Source organism: Petaurus breviceps, unplaced genomic scaffold (assembly GCF_028583685.1).
Source record: "Petaurus breviceps papuanus isolate PSGF00001 unplaced genomic scaffold, PetGlider_PUasm1.0 156, whole genome shotgun sequence".
NCBI lineage: Eukaryota > Metazoa > Chordata > Mammalia > Diprotodontia > Petauridae > Petaurus > Petaurus breviceps.
This window is the reverse complement of record NW_027185720.1, coordinates 2,397,763-2,420,217: the sequence shown is the minus strand read 5'-3', so window position 1 is coordinate 2,420,217 and position 22,455 is coordinate 2,397,763. Positions and strand designations below refer to the sequence as shown.

Below are 22,455 nucleotides of genomic sequence, written 5' to 3'. Positions count from 1 at the left end.
TTATGAACAAAATAGCAGAGTATCATCATAATCAAGAACAAGAAGTATGCATTAAGTCTTTTCTATATGTTAGGTACTGTTCTAAGCATTGCACATAAAAAGAAAGACAAAAATCATGGTCCATGCCCTCAAGGAATTCGTATTCTCATGAAAGAAATAAAAAACAAACAACAATGCCTGACAACATATATACAGTATAAATCGGAGCATTTAATTTGTAAAGGAAAAGTTAATCAAATTACAAGAATAGACAACAGGGACCCTCAGTGTAAGTCTTTCAGGACTAGACAAGCTAATTAAAAAGACAAACAAGAAAGAAATTAAGGACTTTAATAAAATTTTATGATAATTAAACATATTACATCTCTGACAACTAGTAAATGGGAATTCAAAGGAACATGTATGTATCTTAGGTGTATGTAGCACCTTAATGAAAATCAATCACTTGTATTGGGCAAACACACACATACACACACACACACACAAGCAAAAATGTTAAACATATCTTTTATTTATCAATATGTGATTTTTTAAAAATCATACTCAATTTAAAAACCCTGGAAAAAGATTCAAGCTTAATGTGACACTCGATATTTTTTTTTGCTTTTTGGAGAGCAGAAGGTAGGGCAGTTGGGGTTAAGTGACTTGCCCAAGGTCACAAAGCTAGTTTTTGTATTAAGTGTCTAAGGTCAGATTTGAACTCAGGTCCTTCTGACTCCAGGGCTGGTGCTCTATTCACTGTGCCACCTAACCACCCCCAAGACTAAATAAATTGATCTTAACAAATTGGTGGGTCAAAGAACAAATCATAAAGACAATAGATAACTTAACCAAAGAAAATTATAAAAATTCAACATACCACCATTTTGGAGTATTTAATAGATAATTTATATCTAAACATTTTCAAAAGGGAGAAAGAACAGATCAATTAATTGGGCATGCAATAAAAATTATGAAAGCAGACAAACAAAAAACAAGGAAACAAAAAAACTAAAATGAATTTAAATTATTAAAAGCTTCTGTAAAATAGAATCATAAAATAAATCCACAAATTATCTGATGTTTTACATATTACCAACAATATCCAGCCCAAAGAAACAGAAAAACAGAAAAAGATATAATTTCTTTCTTATTTGTCTTTTTAATTAACTTGTCTAGTCCTGAAAGACTTACACTGAGGGTCCCTGTTGTCTATTCTTGTAATTTGATTAAGTTTTCCTTTACAAAAATAATGAAACTATAGAATATATAGACTATATACCATGACATACACATTAATTGTATTAAAAACAAGTACAAAACAAAAGAATGATGAACTTGGATAACTGAAGAGAGAGATTGCCAATAGTTGTGTCTTGGCAACATAATAATAATGACAAAACTTCCTAATTAGTTTATACCTTCAATACCAAATCAACCAGTCTAAGAAAGATTTATTTTACAGAATAAGAAAAAGAATAATAATAAAATTCAGTGGAAATACAATGTAAATGGAAAGAAACATCAAAAAAAATCAATGTTTGGAAAATTCCAAAGAATAAACATGGTTCCAAAGAAAAGATATGATAAGACTTCTCCACCCCACATCTTTACAGAGCTATAGTGTCTACAAGTGTAGTAGATCACATATATTTTCAGATTTCTTTTTTATGTTTTGATCAGTTACATTGATTTTCCCTTATTTTTCCCCTTTTGATCTTGTCTTTCCTTTTTGACATGTTGATCAGTACAACAGATTCAGCATATAAGATGCAGAAATAAATGAACACAGCAGTACAGTACTGTACTTGATAACTCTATAATCTAATATACTAGAACATAATTGGCTATTCAAGAAAAATTGCAAGGAAAATTGAGAAGCTGTTGAATGCAACAGGTTCAGACCAACAAATCACTGTATACCACAAAATAATCCCCAAATGGATTCATGACCTATAGTTATGATAAATGATCATATCACAGATAAATTAGAAGAGGGGGGAAGGAGAAACCTTTCATTACTATGGGTAGAGGAAGAATTCTTCACAAAATAAGGGATAAGTAGGATCAAAGGAAATAAAAATGGACAAATATGAGCATAAAAAATTTGCAAAGGTTTTATGCAGACAAATATCAACACAAGTCACATCAGGAAAAATTAAGTCAGAAAAATATTTGCAGCAAATTTTTCTGCCAAATTTCTGATGCCCAAGTCACATAAGAAACTGACTCAAATATATAAAAACACGAGTCATTTCCCAACAGATAACTTAATCAAGGGATTTGAACAGGCAGTTCTCAAAGGAAGAAATTCAAGCTGTCAATAATCACTTATAAATGTTTCAAATCATTAATATGAGTTCAAATAAAAATAATTCTGAATTCCCTTCTACCTTATACCAACTAAATTTCCAAAGGAAATTGTTGGAGGGGATGGGAGAAGATGAGAACAATAATCCACAATTGATAGGACCATGAATTGATAGAATCATTCTGCAAAGTAATTTAGAACTGTACTCAAAATGCCAATGAACTGTGACCCAATAAGTGGGATAAAAATATCCCACTAAGTTTATATCCCCAAAGAGATTTTTAAAACAGGGAAAATATCTAGATGTAGAAAAAACAATGATAGCAGCATTTTTGCAGCAGCAAAATTCTGGAACCTGAGTTGGGGGTTGCATATCCATTAATTAAGGATAGGCAGAGCAAATTAGGGCATATCAATATAATGAAACATATTGTGCCATAAGAAATGGGGTGTATGTTATACACACACACACATATATATACATATACATATTTTTAAGTTGCACAAGCAGCTGATTTATGGTTACATATGAAATTCTCATTTTCCATACTTCTTTTTACATGGAGATGATTGTGTTTGTGAACTTCATAATGAAAAAAAGAAAATTAAAAAACAAGCAAGAAAATAAAGACTCAACTTTTAAGTACTTCTTGCTATACTAAAAAACTGAGGAAAGTCTTACCTAGTTTTGGTAGAGAATAGGGCACTTTGAAGTAGTCTTCATAAAATTCTATCAATCTCTTTGTTATATGGAGAGCATAATCCCCAGATCCTCTTCTGACTGCATCAGGTCTTGCATATAATCGCACCTGATTAGAAACAAGAAGGAAAAAGAAAAAAAAAGAGAAAAAGAAAAGGTTACATCAGCCTCCGGGTATCAGCCTTCTGCCTTTATTGCAAAGATGAGCCAACACAAATCACTTTTTTATGTTCTAAAAGCCAGAAGAGGATTCCTGTTCATTTATCAAAGCATGCTGTGGTTGAAAAGACAGAACTTAAACAATTAAGGTAACAAAGTTGAGAAAAGCATGATTCCCTGGTTTTTTTCTTGCTTGTCAAATGGAAGATTTATACACCTGGCATCAAAATCAATATTGAAAAGCAATCACTCACATGTGTTTCCCAGAGATATGATGGTACAGTGGCTTAGGATAATGGGTCTCTTTGCCTACTTTGAATGTCGGCAGGATACTGTGGCCCAGGAGGAAAGTGAGTTCATGGTTTGTTAAAGAAACATTTTATCGAGCTTCAGGAGCATTACTACATTGAATAAAAAATATAATTCACGTTTCCCACTTTTCTTCAGCACCAACTGTCATTATCCTCCATGGGTAAGCTAAGGTTGAGAAGCAACCATTTGTAAATTCTTTCATAGATGTAAGCAATTAACATTCCTGAAGTCAATCCATAAAGGCTTCAGGCCTAAGAAACCAAAAGGGACAAATAAGATGAAGTAATCCATATTTCTAACACAACCTAGCTATTTAATACTCATCTTAAATCAAGTGCTATATATTACCTAGTACTCACCAGAAAGGGCCTAAGGAAAGTCACATAGAACTGTACAATAACTGTTAACAATTGAGAGGAGGAAAAAAGGATTCAAATCAAATTACTTCTTTTATTAAAAAAAAACTTTAAACAGCATGGTTGGTTTTTGCAACACACACACACACACACACACACACAAACACACACACCCTCCTTGAGTTAAAATTATTTTTCATTGACCTACTCCCTAATCTTCCTATCACCACTCAGCAAGCTTTGGTCAGTAGTTCTAAAGTTTCAGAATGGGAAGACCTGATCACTTGGGCCAGGTACAAGTTTCCCCAGATGCAAGTTTATAATCTAGAGAAAATAAATCAATGGAAGTTTTTTTTTCCTAAAGATGCTTTTCCTAAATACAAACACTTAGCAAACACACAGGTGCAGTTCTTTAAATTCCCACCTGCAAGGATGAACTCAAGTCAAAAATGTATACACACTAAGTGAAAATAAATAGTCAGATCTAAGGAGCTACCAACCCTTCTTGATAAGGGCTATATCAGATTCTCCAAAAGAGATTTCACCTATCCCCATTCTGTGACTGTGAATAAGGGCTAAAAATAGCCCATTAATGACCAGCTGCCTAATCAGCAAGTCAGGGGAAAACAAATATTCCCCCCCCCCAACAAGATGTTCTACCCCTTGGTCTCAGGTCTGTTACAGTCACTACAATGATTGGAATCATATTTCATTTCTAATAGAAAATAACCCAGACTTCGGTTCCAAATATTGGGGAGGAGGAGAGAGGAAACCAGGTGGAATACTAGATAAGGCAAAATCCAGGACTCTACTGGAGCTGTATCTTGTACTCAGCTCACAAGAGCCCATTTTTTTAATTTTCTGTGTATTTACAGCTAAGAAATTGGCAAAAGCTAAACATCAGGGCTTGATTTATTACTTTCTTAATTGTTTAGACCAAAGAAAGTGGAAAAATGTAAATAATACATATTAAACTTAAAATAGTGTGATGCACAAAATTTTCCTCCAGACAGCCAGTTGTTAAACCTTTATTAGCGCAATGCTGGCAAAATCCCAACAAAGCAAAAAGAGGAGAGAAAAGCCATCACAGCCCAAAACCATAACCAAGACCCAAAATTAGAATAGTCATGATTTTTCCAAATTATAAGCCAGTCAGAAAGTTACAATGGAGCTACACAGAGGCCAAAAGAAAATAATACCAGTGTGACAGCAGCCAGCAATAGAGGAAGGATTACAGTGGGGAGGACTTCAGACAGGTAACCTATTGCATCACAGTACGGGCAAAATCAGAGGAGAGAAGAGGTCATATTCAAGAGATACTGCAAAAATGAAACTGATAGGTCTAGGTGACAAACCAAGGTGAGGGCAGTGTCAGAAATCAAGTGGACACCTAGGTTGTGAACTTGAGGGATTGGGAGGGTAGTGTTACCCTCTACAATAACAGGGACCAGGAAGTGGGACAGTTTGGGGGGAAAGATAATGGGTTCAGTTTTGAACATATTGAAGTTATCTACTGGACATCCACTTTCAGATGTCTTAAAGGCAGTTGAAGGTGTGAGACTGCAGGATAGGTAGATTTGAGAATTGTCATTTAATCCATGAGAACTGATAAGATTACCAATTGAAGTAGGAAGAAAAAAAAAGGGCCCAGGACAGAACCCCAAGGGACACCTATGGCTGAAGATTGTAACCTGGAGAAAGTCCTAGCAAAGGAGACAGAGAAGGAAAAGTCAGGTAAGAGACAGTGTGGAAGCCTTCAAGGAGGTCAAGGAGAATGAGGATTGAGAAAGGCCACTGGATTTGGCTACTAAGGGATCACTGTTCATTTTGGAGAGGGCAGTTTTGATGCAACACTAAGGTCAAAAGTCAGATTGTAAGGGAGTAAAGCACCTACATTAGATAGCCTTTTCAAGCACTTTAGCCATGAAAGGTAGAAAAGATAGTTAGCATGGATGGAAGGATAAAGTGAGAGATTTTTTCAGGACGAAGGTGACATGGACATGTTTTAGGCAGTAGGAAATGAGCCAACAGACAGTCCAAGATTGAAAGTAAGTGAGAGAATGGGGATAACAGAGGGGAATGGAATGGGATCATTTAAGAAGGTTAGCCTTACTAAGGAATAAGGCTACCTCATCATGTGAGACAAGTGTGACAGAGAAATAGTAGTAGAAGACATAATGTGAAATGAGGAAGAGGGGAGAAGAGGGAGCTTAAGGTGAATGGCCTCAATTTTTCTCAGCTGGGTGGGGGAGTGGTTGAGAGGGGAGGAGCCATAGGAGGTATAAGGAGGGCTGAAAAGGTTTGGAAGAGCTGCTGTAAAGAGTGGGATAGGGAATTGATAAGGCACATATAGTAGAATTGTCTAACAGCAGTGATGACTCACTTGAGGTTGTATAACACGAACATGTAATGGACCCAGCCAGAAGAACAGTTGTGTGAGATGCAGGGCCTGAGGTCAAAAGGAAGGTTTTTTTTCCTCTTTGCACCAAGAGATTCTCCACATTTTAGTCGGGAGAGCAGATGGCAGCAGGAGATGGAAGTTGTTTTGTGCCAGCACAGGTGAAAGTTGTCACTTTGGGGCAAATGGAAGATGCTCAGCCCAGGCCTTTGCCACCTTCTCTCAGCAGAAGATGAAAGATACAAGGTGAGAGGTCCCTCTTCTCACTGGTCAGACATTAGCAGGAAGTGGTCGACTCCTTGCACAGAGGAAGTCATTTTGGGGCAGATGGAACCTGCTCATTTGACCCTTTCCCTGAAAAGACACTCTGCACTACAAAGTGCCCTGACTAGCCTATTGACATACACATAAGTAAAGTTCTGCCATTGATTCTACTGGACCTCTCAACAGTATCAGCAAGTAAATCTCCAAGCTACCAACCATTCATTGAAATCAGCAGCCAAAGTCCCCTGGGATTACTGCACCATTACTCAAGGATTCCTCAAAGACAGTTAAACTCAGTCAAGAACCAGCATGGGATAACAAGCCCGCAATATGGGAAGCCGCCCACAATAGGGGAAGTCACCCACAAGCCAAGCACCAGAGCAATTTGGCATGCCCAAAGATTTACAAGATGTCCAGGTGGCCAGAGCTGACAGTGGCAGAGAAGGGGGACTCACAGGGGATACTACACTCAGAGAGATCAGTTACCATTTCACAGAGGGAGTTGCCACCAATGGCCCCAAGATTAGCACATTGCTGGCCCCTGCCCATGCCATTAAAGTTCATGTCTGCTATGTCCCAAGGAAGGAGGATAATATCAACATTCTAGCAGGGGTGCAGAACCTGAGGCCTCAAGTGCTCTAAGTTCTCAAACATGGTCCTCTGAATCAAAACTTCACAATACAAATCCCCTTAATAAAAGGATTTGTTTTGGGCTCAGTCAAAAGGTCACACCCAAGGACCTAGAAAGCCACATGTGGCCTTGTGGCCCCAGGTTCCCCACCCTTGTATCTAAGCAATCATTGCAGCCATGTGGTTCCTTAAACTGGGGGCTTCCCCAAAGAAAAGAAAGCCCAGTGTCCCCCTTTCCTCTTCACATAACTGGGAAAAATCAGTTATTATTGCTGCTTCAGAGATTATGTGACATTAGTCCCACAACACAAGCCCATGGATCAGCTTGTGCACCCTCCTATAACATGGAGACAGGTGGAGGAAGAGTTCTGAGTTAAGTATTTGAGTTCTCAAGTGCTACTACTCTGTTAAGCTTGCTTTATTGTCTTGTGGATTCAACCGTAATTTCTCTAACTCTGGTACATAACAGTCTTTAGGGGTGTTTTTGGTTTTGGTTAGTAAATACTGGATAAAATATTTAGTTCACCATCTTGTCGGTCATTCGTTCAATCACTGACCAAAAAGAAAGGTGAATGAAAACAATCTAAGGATCCCTGATCTTCCAGGAAAAAAAATATGGCAAACCAAAACATTGTAATGGCAGAAGAAAAAAAAACTAAGCAGAACTGAATATAGGAAACAAAGGACCAATCAAAATAATACATGGATCACCTTTAGGAAGGAAAAAAATACTGTGCTTCAAACTCCAAGAAGCATAGTGGTTATATTTATCAGTGCCAACACCAAAAAAAAAACAAAACAGTTTGCAAAAAGTCACAAGAAAGTTTCCCTTGTATGGAAAGGAAATTTGAATAGGATAAAATTGTTGCATACCCATTAGACACTGGGAAGGAAATTGAATAATTTCTTCCCAACCAAAGAAGCTTAAGCTACAAGCAAAAATGCCAAGCCCTGAAAACCCAAGAATAATCAATGAACAAAAATGGATATTCAATAAGAGAAGCTTTTGAGACATTCTCATGAAAACAGACATGATCAGAATATCCAACTTGCAAATATTCCAAACAACAGAATCACAAGTAAGGTGAATCAGAATAATTTAATAAGGAAAGAATAAACAATGGAATACATTACACTATATTTAGAGGTTGGTCTGTTTGTTTTTTTTAATAAAAGAGACATATTGACCAAAAGTGCAAAAAAATTAATTGGGGAGGAAGGGATGAAGAGATTTTTAAAAGTACAAAAGGGATAAAGTTTTAATAAGTAGAAGTGAAGGTAGAGAAGCAGAATTGAAGCACCATGGGTTAAATTCCACAGTTCCCCTATAGCAAAATCTGTATATCTTGTGGAACAAAGTTGAACAGTGAAAGAGGTGTATAAAGGAGGGGAGTGAAGGGGAAAAACAGAGTGGAATGAATGAAAAAACCCTTATCAATTTCATGGGAAAAGAGCAAAGTAATAGAAAACTTCTATAGTGTCTGAGAAGAAAAGGAGATGGTAACTGGGAGAAATAGGAGATGGGAGCAAAAGATGGGGATAAAAAAGGGTGTCTTAATGTAATGAGAAAAAGGGTCCCACTGAAGAGCACTCCATTAGGAGAAGTGGTGCATTCCAGTCATTGGAGATAGAGATCTCCTGACGGTTTAATCTGGGAGACAGGGGAGTTAATACATTGGGAGATCACCTTTTCTGGGAGTTCGGTGCTACTCAAAACAACATTCTTCCCAAAGGAAAAGGGACATGAGAGCTCCTAGGAACAGCTGGCACCCAAAAAGGGTTGGCATACTCTGAGAAAAGATGGAATTGCCAATGGGAAGAGTAATCATGAGGAAGGCAGGGGACAAAACCAGACTGCACGATTTAGGACACAGGAAAATTTATACCAATAGAGTACTGCTCCTACCTATATTACTTTGCCCACAAATGGAGAGTTCTAAGAGAAAATAATTGCAGAAAAATGAAACAATGAAGCAATGCTTATGAAGAAAATATCATAGAAATTGGGTTAGAATAGGGAACTCAAACTCAGTTATTTGGAAGCTTTAAATCCACGAGAAACACGGAGATTATAGAATAAAGACCTTAATTTGGATAATAAAATTTCAGAATAAGCAGGAATAGACGAGAATTAATGAAGAAACAAAAAAAAATTGGAAAAAGGCACAGGAAAAAATCCTAAGTAACAAAGGAAGCTGGAGGAGATAAAGAGGGAGGGGCTTTTGAACTTACTGCCTAAGTGAGAGGGAAATAGATGACTACGTAAAAGAAATCAGCAATTTAAGTAAAACCCAAAAACTGGGGAAAGGGTAGACAAATTGAAGAGGGGGAGGAAGACAGTGGAAACAGAGTTCTATAGAAGTAATTTAAACAAAATTAGTCATAAGGAAAAGTATTGACTTTTAAAAAGAGGATAAACAATTTTTAAACACCTACACAGACACACACACAACTAGGAAACTAGAGGAAAACACAAACCTAATCACTACTCAGAATTTTAAAGATGAATTCAATAAAATGAGAGTAGCAAAATGGATGAGAAGACATCCCCACAATTTCTTCTGTACAAGAAACACATGTATAAAGGAAAAGCATTTAGAGAATCAAAATCAAAGACTAGGATAAAATTTACTACATATCAAGGGAATCCAAGAAAACAGAACTTGCAAACAAAGTAAAAATAAAGACAACATACTAAAATTTCTAGGATGCTGCTAACACCGTCCTGAGAAGGACATGTGTAATATGTACCTAAAAATATATATCAATAAAATGAACAAAAAAAGATTAACAAGGTGGATATGCAATTTAAAAAATTATAAATTCAAAAAACTAAAATAATTTTAAAAGAGGATTTTGTAAAAACTAAAGGACAAATTAATAAATTGGAAATCAAAGATTATAAAACTGATAAAAAGCAGCTTTTAGTGATTAGTTTATAAAACTTCTGATCTAGTAAAAAATTATATTTAAAAATCCTTTAGGCAACCTGATTTTTAAAGAGGGAGGAGAACAAATTAATAAAATAGCAATAGAAAGTAAAAGAATGAGCATTAAAGAGAGAGGGGATACTTGATGTAGCAATATGCTAGAGATGAATGGAGGGGATGTTTTTTTTTTCTTTTTCTTTGTGTCCCCAGTTCAGAGAGCAGTGCCTAGTACCTATAAACGAAATTAATTTGGTTAAGACTAAAATTGACTCCTGTGAGAAGTGTGAAAATGACAGAATCAATACCTTGAAGACTATCTGGGGTAAAATATTTTAAGTGGTTTTTGGAGGGTCACATAGACCCAATCCCAAGCTAGCTAATCACTCAAACACATATACTCACCCAACTACTAACTACCTAGCTCCAGTCCCACACCTGTGAAGCCTAAGAGAAAGATACACAATGTAAGGAAGTCCAGGGATAATTCACAAAAGTAAACTCAAGAGTTGACTCTTCCATATTTCATTTTATGAGGCTTTTTCTTTCATACACAGTCATGATTATTTATGTCAAAAGCAATTAGGTTTTACTTAATCATAACATGGTGTCTCTTCATGAGCATCACTTTATCGTTACAGATCAAAATCAATGAACTATAAAGTTATTCTCCATGATTATTTAGAGTTTCTGCCACTCTGTGATGAAAACTCCATTAGAGCAATGCAAATAGATAATTCCCTTCCCATTTAGTTATTGCCTCTCTTACTAATACAGTGTCTCTCTCAAAGACCTAAAGGAATTACATCTTGTACCTTAAGGATTAATCTAATTCCCACCTCATTTGGGGAGGAAAATCAAGAAAGGGATTTCACACATACATAATTCATCCTATCTTTTTTTTTTGGTAATTAACTCTTCCTGATTTTCCTTCTTGTTCCCCAGAACCTAGCCTACTATTAGTCACATCATAGGCAAATGCAGTTGATTGATTTTTTTTAAATACTACCACCACAAGACATCTGTTAATTACCCTGATAACTGACACAAAGTAGAAACAGTAAGCTATGATTATCATAACCAAGCAAGCAGAAGTAGATCTTTGGGCATATTATTAAAGAACCAACCTTATGGGGATGTATTGAAGCAAAGTATTTGAACTATTTTTTCCTTACACCTTAAAACTAAATACAAAAGAAAAATAAATCCTAAATTCTAGTATAATCATTGAATCATTTTGCATGTGATCTTTCTCTATTTATAGAAGTATCCATCAGCAACTTATTGACATGACATCTATACCAGTTCCAAATCAGAAAAGCAAAGTGAAATACATATTTAGTTAATTCTCCATTGTTTCCTACCTAATATTACATGACTTATAAACTTTGGTAAGAAGGTTAGGAATCTCAATTAAGCCTGGCAAAGGATGTGCTACCAAAGGGATGGTTCAAATGAAGCACCTCTCATCCCACTTGGCCCCTAAAACAAAACAAACAAAACAAAAAAACAATGATGGAAAGGGGTAGTTATGTAAATACTTATGATAAATCTCAAAAAAAAATGAAAAGAACTTACCCCTTTCACAGCAGTTAAATCAGATTATATGCCTAATTCTTTCAAAGGTTTTTCTCTGAGATTTTAAATATTTTCACATGTTTTTAAAGAATGCTTTTTGGATGCTTGTTGGATTAAGTGGCATATTCTAATACTGCACCAAAAAAAGGAGGGAAAGTGGTTTTCAGATTTTGCCAGCATTAAAAATATTGTACAAGAAGAGGAATTCAAATTTCATAAATCCTTTTGTCCAAAGATCTTTCCATTGTACTATTTTAGATATCTGTTGTGTTCTAAAAATGGAGGACTGTCATTTAATTACGTGAAATGGTCTGTCGTTTCATTGAAGTCAGTACAAACATTTACAATCAAAAGTGCACCTGTTAAATAACAATTTGCATAACTTTTTCTCTGATTTGACTTTTAAATTTGGTATTTTAAATTAAATAACCCTTATAACCTGCCAGTGCTTCCAATGAGCAAATCATCCCATGAGGGTAAATTGGGAATTTGAAGAAACATATTCAGCAGTCTAGGTCCTTAAAGTATTATTAGAACAACAGCAGCAGGAGCAAAAACCACTGTTAACATTTATATAGCACTTTAAGGTTTTGTTCCCATTTTACAGAAGAGAAAACTGAAGCAAGATTCAAATTCAACTCTTCCTAACTCCAAGTCCAGGACTCTAACCACTACACGCCTTTAGCTGCCTAGTGAACTTTTCCTTTGGTTTTGCTAAAACTCAAGTTTATTCTAAAATACCAACTATGGACAGATAAACCATTGTGCCAAATCTAATACAACGAAACTTAATAGGGATATGTGTAAAGTATTTCCCTTGAGTCAAAAAAATTAAAATACATGAAAAATTAAAAATTAAATTAAAAATTAAAAAAATTAATTAAAAATAAAATAATGAGTACAAGATGATGGAAGGATAAGCTAAATAGCAGTTCATATGAAAAAAAAATTAGGTGGTTTTAATAACGGACAATTCCAATATGAGTATATTGTAACATAGCATGCAAAAAAGTAAATGCAATATTAGTATAATGTCTAGAATTATGGAAGTATCGATTTCACTCTAGTCCATCCTGGTCAGAACACATCTGAAGTACTGTGATTAGTTCTAATACCCCTTTTAGGAAGGATGCCAATAAATCTCAGACAGCTACCAGGATGACGAAGAGACTTAAAATTATGTCATATGGTGATTTCTGGTTAAGATGGTAATTTGAAGAGTTATAGAGGTTTCCAGTCCTAACCCATAGATTTCAGAAGTGTCATGAATGGTAAAGCTTAGAATAAACTAAGGAGGTCTATGGAAGCTAGACAATTAAAAATGTAGGGGTATTTAGAGAGAAAGGAATGATAAGCTGTGTTGGGAGGGCGCTTTTTCTTGGGGTAAATGGAACAAAAATAACTAACAGAGAAAGAAGGAAGAGCTACTCAAGTCATACTTTGCTTCTGTTTTCTTGTAAAGCCAAGCACTAGCAGCTTTCCAGAAGAATGCTACTGTGAACAGCTTTTAAGATTGTGATTACATAGTATAGTGAACATTCTATTCCATAACTATCAAAGCAAAACATTCACAATGTTACAACTTATCAGAGAAAATCAAAATACAGCATTCACAACAACTTATGACAGAACAGCCACATAGTTTTCACTACAGTGGTCACAAAGTTTTGAAGAAAGAACAATCATTTGGTAACTCAATCATTCAATCATCCCTAAGGAGGTTTACCTCCTTAAGGGACACAAAGTACAATAGTCAAAGTTCTCCACTCATGGGGCACACTAACTTACAAATCAATTACTCATTCAATCATCATTCACTTAGTAATTTAGTCAATCAGTCATTCAATCAACTCAATCATTCAATCATCCTTCCTCATTCACTATTCAAATCATCAGAAAATACACAAGCCCTCCACCCCTAGGTCACTAGTAAATTACAATTTCTCAATCAGTACACAGTATCCAAATAAAGTCTTCTTTCAGCTTGACTTGGGGTGGTCTCTCTGATTCCCTGGATCCCCTTCCAAGGTCCCAGATACTACCTGGGTTTACCAGACTGTCACCTGAGTTCAAAGGCAGACAGCTCCCAGGTCCTTGTTCAGATCTCCATGCAGTCTCTGTTCCACGATGAAGCTCACAGCATCCAGTCAATGTTAAATCCTTCTCAGCCTCCATTTCCAGGAATTCAAGGCTCCACAAAGCCACAAACAGGTTCATACAAAGTACCAGCCCCACAGTCATGCTTCCTCAGTCTTCAGCAGCTCTGGCTGGCCCTTGGAAATCCTCAGCAGCTCCCAATGACCCTCAGACTCAGCAGAAGTTTCTACTGGTTCTCAGAATCAAAATCACTTCATCCTGGTTCTCCAAATCAAAATCATTCTCTTCAGCCTCCCTGGCGGCAGCAGCTTCTGCCTCAATAGGGAGCTTGCTCCAAGAAGATCTGACCCTCCCTCTCTGAGGCTTTTCCTTATATACAGTATTGCCCCTCCCTGTTCAGCCCCTTCCTGTTACATCAGCAACAGGAGACAGGAATTCATACCTTCTGCTTCTTTAACAGAGGCTTAATCTGAGCTAGGTGCTAAGCACCTCTTAGCTTACCAATATAAAAGCAACTTCAAATCTCATTACTGTTACATTTTTCCACAAGGGAACATTAATGCCCCACTATAAATTACTGAACAAAAATTATTTACAGGGAGTTGAAACCCAAAATAAGTGAAATAGTAAGAAAACACTGAGCTGTCCTTGATGAATTAAAGGGAAACTTGGCCCAGATGAACACAGCCTAAGATACTGAAACAACTGGCATATCTGATCATTGAGTTGTTGTGGGGGATGTTTGAAAAGTCATGGAAAAGAAGACAGGCATCATAGGACTAGAGAAGGTCAAATGCTATCCCAATTTTCAGAAAAGGGAAGAAAACAGATCTGCAAACAACAGCCTACTTGGCCTGACAATGATTCCTGGGAAAATTAAAATATCTCACTAAAGAGATGGTTGGTGAAAATTTAGAAAGGGAAGCAGTGATTACAAAGAGATGCCTTCACCAAGTACAAGTTGCTAAGCTTATTCTCTTTTTTGATAGGATTACAAAGCTAAGAAAAGAAGGGAATGCTGTAGATGTAATTTTTTTTCTAGATTTTAACAAGGCGTTTTATAAAGTAATGGAGAAGAAACAGCAAAATGGATTAGACAATAATCTTATCAGATGGATTCAAACTGGTTGTCTAGCCAGGATTAAAGAGTAGTAGCTAATGGTTGAATAGCAAGGTACCTGGACTTCCAACCAAGACCAGCTTTTCTGGAATACTGCTGCCTACAGGGACATTACTCCTCATGGGTGGAGAGCAATGCCACATACCTGCAAAAAGGATTTATTAAATTAGGGTCAGAGTTTCCTTGAGGAAGGAGGCACATGTGGTTCCACAGAGCCTTTGGGGGAGACACTTGGAGAGGGAGCAGACATGTAGGGGAAACCAGTTCTTCATTGTCATTTATTTTCAGCTTGTTTCCCTGAAGAATTCTAGAATGGACCTCCTTGGGTGAAATCAGGACCTCTCTTGGTTTAAGCTAAATATTATCTCACTTCTATCACAGAGTTCATTCACTCCTGGGCGAGCACCAATTTCTTTTTTTCTGTTTTGCTTGGACAAATGGTTTTAGTCACTATTCACTATTTGTTAGGATCTTTTGCGTAACCAACATTTGATGAGAAGGGGCAAAGCTGATAAGTGTAAGCTAAAGACTAGAATGATCAGCTTTCCTTCTGAACTTCTAAACAATGTACTCCTGGATCAGAAATATCTGAGGGGACAGAAAGATATAATTCTAACCCAATGTCCCAGTAGGAGACTAGAGAAAATAGTCTAACCTTGTGACACTCCTGGGGCTTGCTTTTTCTTTCATCTACCTGCTCCAAGCTGATGTGTTAGAAGTATAGACACTATCCTTGGTTCTATGGAATCTATGCCAATCATGAATCATATCCAGATAGGGTTTGATCCCCATATAAGTAATCTATTTACATGGACACACCTTTCTTATGGCAATTTGGCAAAAGATCTCAAGTGGAATACTTCTGGGAATTTGTTCCTGGCCTTGTTGTGTTGGTCAATATTTTTATCAAAGATTTAGATAAAGACACATATGGCCCCATATAAATCTGCAGATGACACAAAACTGAGAAATACATAAGACATTGGTTTGTGTTGAATAAATTAATATGAAGTACAATAGGAATTAAATGTAAAATCATATACAGGTATACAAAATCAAGTTCACAAGAAAAATGGGAGATACACGTTAGACATTTTATATGTATACATATACATATATGTGTGTGCAAAATCACTTGGGTGATTGGTTCTCCATTCTTGAAGAGGACTAAAATGACATCACTATGCTAGAATTAATTTTCAATGGTTCCCACTGTGGCTAATCAGACCAGCACGAGCTTGGAATGTTCTATCACAGATCAGGCAGAAATAGTCTGTGTGAACATTTGGGGTAGATTCTCTAAATTTGTGCATTCTGTATTTCCTTTGAGCTGTTTCAATTCTGCTTTGCTCATACAGCACAGCACCTTCTCTGATGTGGGCCTGCCATACTAAGTGGTCTGCTACCAGTGTCTCCAATGTCACACAATCAATTCCAAAGTTCTCAAGAGAGACCTTGAGAGTGTATCTCTTGTATAGCTTCTGACCACTATGTGAGCACTTGCCCTGTGGGGGTTCTCCATAAAATAGTCTTTTTGGCAAGCATATGTTTTGCATTCGAACAATATAGCAAGACCATTGGAGTTGTGCTCTCTGAAGCAGTTTGAATGCTTGGCAGTTTAGTTCAAGACCTTAGTGTCTGGTACCTTATCCTGCCAGCTGATCTTCAGAATCTTCCTAAGACAATTCAAATGGAAGCGATTCGGCATCCTGGCATGGTGCTGGTAGATTGTCTAGGTTTCACAGTCATACAACAATTAAGTCAGAACAATGGTTCTGTAGACCTTCAGTCTGGTAGTCAGTCTAATACCACTTCTCTCCCATACTTTCATTGGGAGCCTCCCAAACACTGAGCCAGCTCTGGTGATGCATGCATCAACCTCATTATCAATGTGTACAGCCCTGGAAATTATACCACCAAGGTAAGGGAACTTATCCACACCATTAAAAACTTCTCCTTTTGCTGCAACCAATGGTTCCACATACAGATGGTGTGGTGGTGGCTTATGGAGCACCTGTGTTTTTTTTGGTTTTAATTGTTAGGCCAAAATTAGCACAAGTAGCAGAGAATTAATATCTGTGATCTCAAAAGAGTAAGTAAGCAGAGTAATGTGCCAGCAAAAAAAAAAAAAAGTTAATGTAATCTTGGGCTACATTAAGAGAGGCATGGTTTCCAAGGAATAGGGAGGAATTAATTCTATTGTGCCCTACTGCTGCCTGACCTTTTTCTGGAGAGTATTATTCAACTCTGGGCACTATCACTTAATTTAAGAAGGACATTGACAGGCTGGACAGTGTCTAGAGAAGGGCAACCAGAATGGTGAAGGACCTTGAGACTATGTCGTGAATTACATTTGAAGGAACTAGACATGTTTAATACCTACCATCCCTTCAAACTATAATTCTATAACACTCCTCCCTTTTACAAACTCAAAAGAAAAACACTTTCTGCAGTTTTTACTTCCACTGTCCCTCATTCCTTAAGCCTTTGAAATCTGACTTCCAAGCTCATCATTCAACTGAAATTATTTTCTCAAAATTACCAATGATGTCTCCATTATAAAAATCTAACCGTCTTTTCCCAGTCCTCATCCTTATCTTCTCTGCTGCATTTGATATGGTTGACCACCCTCTCCTCCTGAATACATTTTCCTCTCCAGGCTTCAAGGCACTATCTCATGGTACTCCTGTCTTTTTAAACACTCTTCAATCTCTTCTATTGGTCATTGAAATTATGCCCCCTTATTTTGGCCCTATATTCTTCCCTCTGCTCTTTCTTTCTCTCCCTCTCTAAATCAGCTTTCATGGAGTATAATCATCATCACTAAGCTGATGTATCCTGGATCTTTATATTCATCCCCAGCCTTTTCCTGTGTTTCAATCCCACATCATGAATTTCCTATTGGGTGTAATGTGGATACTCTGGAGACACCTCAAAGTCAACATGCCCCAAAGAGAACTCATTGGGCAGCTAGGCGTCACAGTGAACAGAGTCCCGGCCCTGGAGTCAGGAGGACCTGAGTTCAAATTCGGCCTCAGACACTTAACACAAAACTAGCCGTGTGACCTTAGGCAAGTCACTTAACACCAACTGCCCTCCAAAAAAGCAAAAATACAAACAAAAACCAAAAAAACTCATCTTTCCCCCAAAACCCCTTCCTCTTCTAAATTTCCCTATCTCTATCAAAAACATCACCATTATTCCAATATTCTTTGTTCATAACTTTGGTGTTATCTTTGACTTCTCATTATACATACCTGATCCAATAAAAATCTTCCCTGTTCAACCTACACAACACCATTCACATGCTAGCCTACCCCTCCTCTCTCCACTCCACTCGTCCATTACCTTCGTTCAGGTCCCCATCACCTCTCACCTAGATAATTGCAACAGCCTTCTATTTGTTCTCCCAACCACAATGTCTCCTCATTTCAAACCAATCTCCAGAGAACTGCCAACGTGATTTCCCTGAAGCCTAAATCTGACCATATCACTCCCCTGATCAGTCAGCTACTTTGGCTCCCAATTGCCTCCTGAACCAAATCCTCTGTTTAGTTTTTAAACACTTTCACAACCTTTCTCCAACCTATGTTTCAAGCATTATGGTACATTATTTCCCCTTTCACACTCAGTCGACCAAACTGGCCTTCTCTCTGTTCCTCACATGTGATACTTTATCTCTTGTCTCTATGTAAGTGCACTGGCTTTCACCCAAGCCTGGAATTCACTCCCTCCTTAGCTCTGTCTCACAGAATACATCTCCTCCATCAAAACATAATGCAAGTACCACTTTCTACATGAAGCCTTTCCCAATCCCACCAGAAAGTGGCATTCCTCTCATTTAGCTACACTGCATTCATTTTATTTATTCTGTATATGTGCCTATATATCCCTAGTATTTCCCCCATTCATATGCAGGTTTCTTAAATGTAGGGATTGTTTCTTTGTACTCATATTCTCCGTACTGATATCCTCAGTTCCTAATACAGCATCTGGAACATAGTAGGAGATTAATAAAAACTTGTTGATTGACTGAAAAGAAAAGATTGAGGGAGGCCTTTAAGCATTTTGATGTGGAGCAGGGGTTAGATTTGTTCTTTTTGGCTCCAGAGAACAAGTCCAGGAGTACTGGCTGGATATTGCAAAGAGACCCACTTACACTCGACAGAAAAAAAAAAGATTCCAAACAACTGGAACTGTCCAAATAAGAAATGAGCTGCCCTGAATATCTTGCATATCCACTTCCTTAGATGTCTTCTTACTAAAGGAGAGATTTTTAACCTTATTTCTATTATGGATCCCTTTGACACTCTGTTGAAGCCTATAAGCACCCTCATAGGCATATTTTCTTTTAATGTTCAAATTAAAAACACATAGGATTATAAGGAAATTCAGTTGTATTGAAATAAAGTTATTCATTTTTTTTTAAATAAGATCATGGACCCCAGGAATAGAAGCCCATACCAGATGGTTGCTGAGGTCTCTCTCTATTTCTGTGGTTCTTTGTGTAAAACATTCTTCTATGTTACTGTTATGTGTAGGACTCAGGTTGTGCATACATACGAACTAAAGGAAATAAGGAAGATTCACCTAAATTGTACCCTGTAATCTCTGTGCCATAAATATCTCTGAAACAATGGTTAAAAATCAAAACACCATCTATCTCTCTCTTTTTAAAGAGATGTCTGGTGAGGTGGGAAAGGTGTGAAAGGAAATGTAATGGAAGAGATAAAAAAGAATTAATATTGAATTCTTTGTATATTAAAATGTCTGCATTTGTTTATGATTATAAATTTTGTTATAAGAAAAAAAATCTAAAAAATAAATATTTTCCCTTATTGTTTTTCCTAACAAAAGTCTTTCTTAGGCTATCATAAATTTACTTTTTTCCACTTTAAAAAAAAATTGGGTTTAATTTGTCACCGACACAAAACAGTATCTTCCTCAAACACTTTTTTGATCATGTCGCTCACTCCCTACTTGGAAACCTGCAGAGATTCCCAATTGCCTATCATATCAAATCCAAATTCCTCAGCATGACTCTCAGAGCTTTCCATCAACTCTTTTTCATCCTGCCTTGTCACCTCCATTTCTTATTACTTCCCACCAGGATCCCATATCTCAGCCAAGATCAGCATATCTTTCATCAGATGCAATTTATTTGTTCTTGTCTACCTAAGGCAGCCTGGTGCAAAGGATTGAGCACACTGGATTTGGAAGTGGGAAAACCTAGGCACAAATCCTGTCTGATAGACACCTGGACATAGGCAAGCGATTGCTAAGCCTTGGTCTCCTCATCTATAAAAGGAGGATAAATGCCTTTATTACCTATCTCAAAGGATTGTTGTAAGGATCAAGTGAGATAAAACATGTGTATACAAATGTGAATATGCAAACCATGTACTCATATACAAATTCAGAAATGCACAATAAATGCCAGCTTGTATGATTACTATTATTTTACCTGTCCTAGGGTATACTTTGTTACCTGTAACTTCCTTTAAAGAACTTCTCAGTAATTTACCTGCTACATGAAGTCATTCTTAGTTATTTTAAATCCACTTAGCTCTGATTCACTGTCTATCCTATCTTCCTTGTTGGATTGGAAACTCTTCCAGAACAGGGATGGGTTCATCTGCTTTTTAGGATTTTGTTTTGCTTTGTTTTTTGGATTTCTTTACAGTGTCTAGTATACTGCTGTGCATATGCAGTAGTGGGCACTTGGAAAATGTTACTGTCAGCCTGGTTACCAGAGAGAAAAAAGAAAGAAACTTTGCAACTGCAAGACCATTCCATTTACAAAACAGCATTCTAATAGATTTATGACATCTTCAAATAAGAGTTTGCTTCAAGGCAAGGAAACCTATACTGTGGCCACCTGTGTAATCTCAACGCTCATTGCTTCATCTGGCGTATTTTTATCACTTAACATTTCCCAGCACAGGATATAATGACATTCTATGGGGTTTGAATACTTTAGGTTAGACATGGGCACACTTCAAGGAAAAAGCATGCCAGAGCTTTAAGGATAGCAATTTTTTTTTTCTGTAATAACAGAGAAACAATTGTTCACATTTGAATTTTCATGCCTTTCATCTTTTTTTCCGATTTATTTACTTCCTCACCCCCCAAAACCCATTCCCCCAGAGAAGCAACTAAATTGCCCCTATTGTCAAATCTTCCCACTGGGGTGTTGCAGGATATGAGGGATCTGACTTTAAACCAGTTAATATGCCATCCCTCTTTTGATCCCCTCTCATTTATCCTGTATCTATCTTGTTCGTACATTGTTATTTATGTGTCGTCTCCCCCATTAGATTATAAGTTTAGCCTTTGCCTTTCTTTGTATCTCCAGAATTTAGCACTGTGCCTAGCATATTTCAGGTGCTTAATATTCATTGATTAACATATTTCAGGTGCTTAATATTCATTGATTAACTGCCATATATTTCTAAACTGGAATTTAGATTGTAATGTTCTTGGAGGAAATGGTATAAATATAGATACAGATGTTTTTGTGCATCCACATACACATATATATATATATATATACATGCATACACACACCCTAAGATTAATATGAGGTACTTCTAGATATAGAGATAGTAAGTACATATTCTGGGCCAGTCCTGGCATAAGACCAGTCCAGTGATTCAGGTTCAGGGATAGAATGGAATGATATATTAGGGGCCCATAAAATGAAATAAAAACAACATTGCTTAGGATAAAGTTTAAAAAAATAGAGTTTGGATGAAATACAAGTCCACATTTACCACTTTAAAAATGGTCATATTCTATCTAGAAGCCTTTCCCTATATGGTACAGGGAATTCTACTAAATCTCTGATATCAACTTCACATAGGCTCAGCCTTACAGTCTTCAGACAGAAAGGAAGCCACACCAACGAATGGCACTGCAGATAATGACAGCCTTGCCTACACAAAACCAGGTACCACTCTTGCCACATCCCATCCCTTGATAGCAAGATTTAAAAAAATTCCTATGAGCCTTTCAATTACTAAAATAATCTTAAAACAATTCTGACCTCAGGAAGAAATCTAACAGCACCAGATGAAGAGCTTAGTAAAAATGATAAAAACAAAAACATAAAACTATATAATCCTTTATCAAGCTATTTATTTAATAAGCACCTACTATGTTCCAGGTACTGTGCTAAGTGCTCAGGAACAAAAAGAAGAAAAAGACAGCCCTTGACCCCAAGAAACTTACAACCTAATGAGAGAGACAATATACAAATATATAAAAAGCTACCTATATACCTAAGAATAAATAGGGTACATAGGATGCAAATGCTAAATAAATATGCAGCATAAATAGGAAATAATTAACGGGGGAAGGCATTGGCATTAAGAGTGGTTGGGAAAGACTTCCTGTAGAAAGTAGAGTTTTGGTTGGAATTTGAAGAAAGCTAGGAAACCCAATAAGTAGGAATAAGGAGAACAAGCATCCTAAGCGTGCAGGACAGTCAGGGAAAATGCCTGGATCTGAAAGAAGAGGTGTCTTAGGGGCGGCCAGGTGGCACAGGGAGTAAAGCGCCGGCCCCGGAGTCAGGAGGCCCCGAGTTCGGTTCCAGCCTCAGACACTTCACACACACACACACACA

At 37.0% G+C, this 22,455-nt stretch overlaps 1 protein-coding gene across 1 annotated transcript in view; it reads right to left on the bottom strand.

Moving 5' to 3' along the window:
• TRHDE (thyrotropin releasing hormone degrading enzyme) overlaps positions 1 to 22,455 on the bottom strand; it is a 504,503-nt gene that overhangs the window by 385,780 nt on the left and 96,268 nt on the right. Inside the window, exon 3 of the mRNA XM_069081944.1 lies at positions 2,973 to 3,099. Coding sequence (XP_068938045.1) covers positions 2,973 to 3,099 — 127 coding nt within the window. The remainder of the gene's footprint in view (positions 1 to 2,972; positions 3,100 to 22,455) is intronic.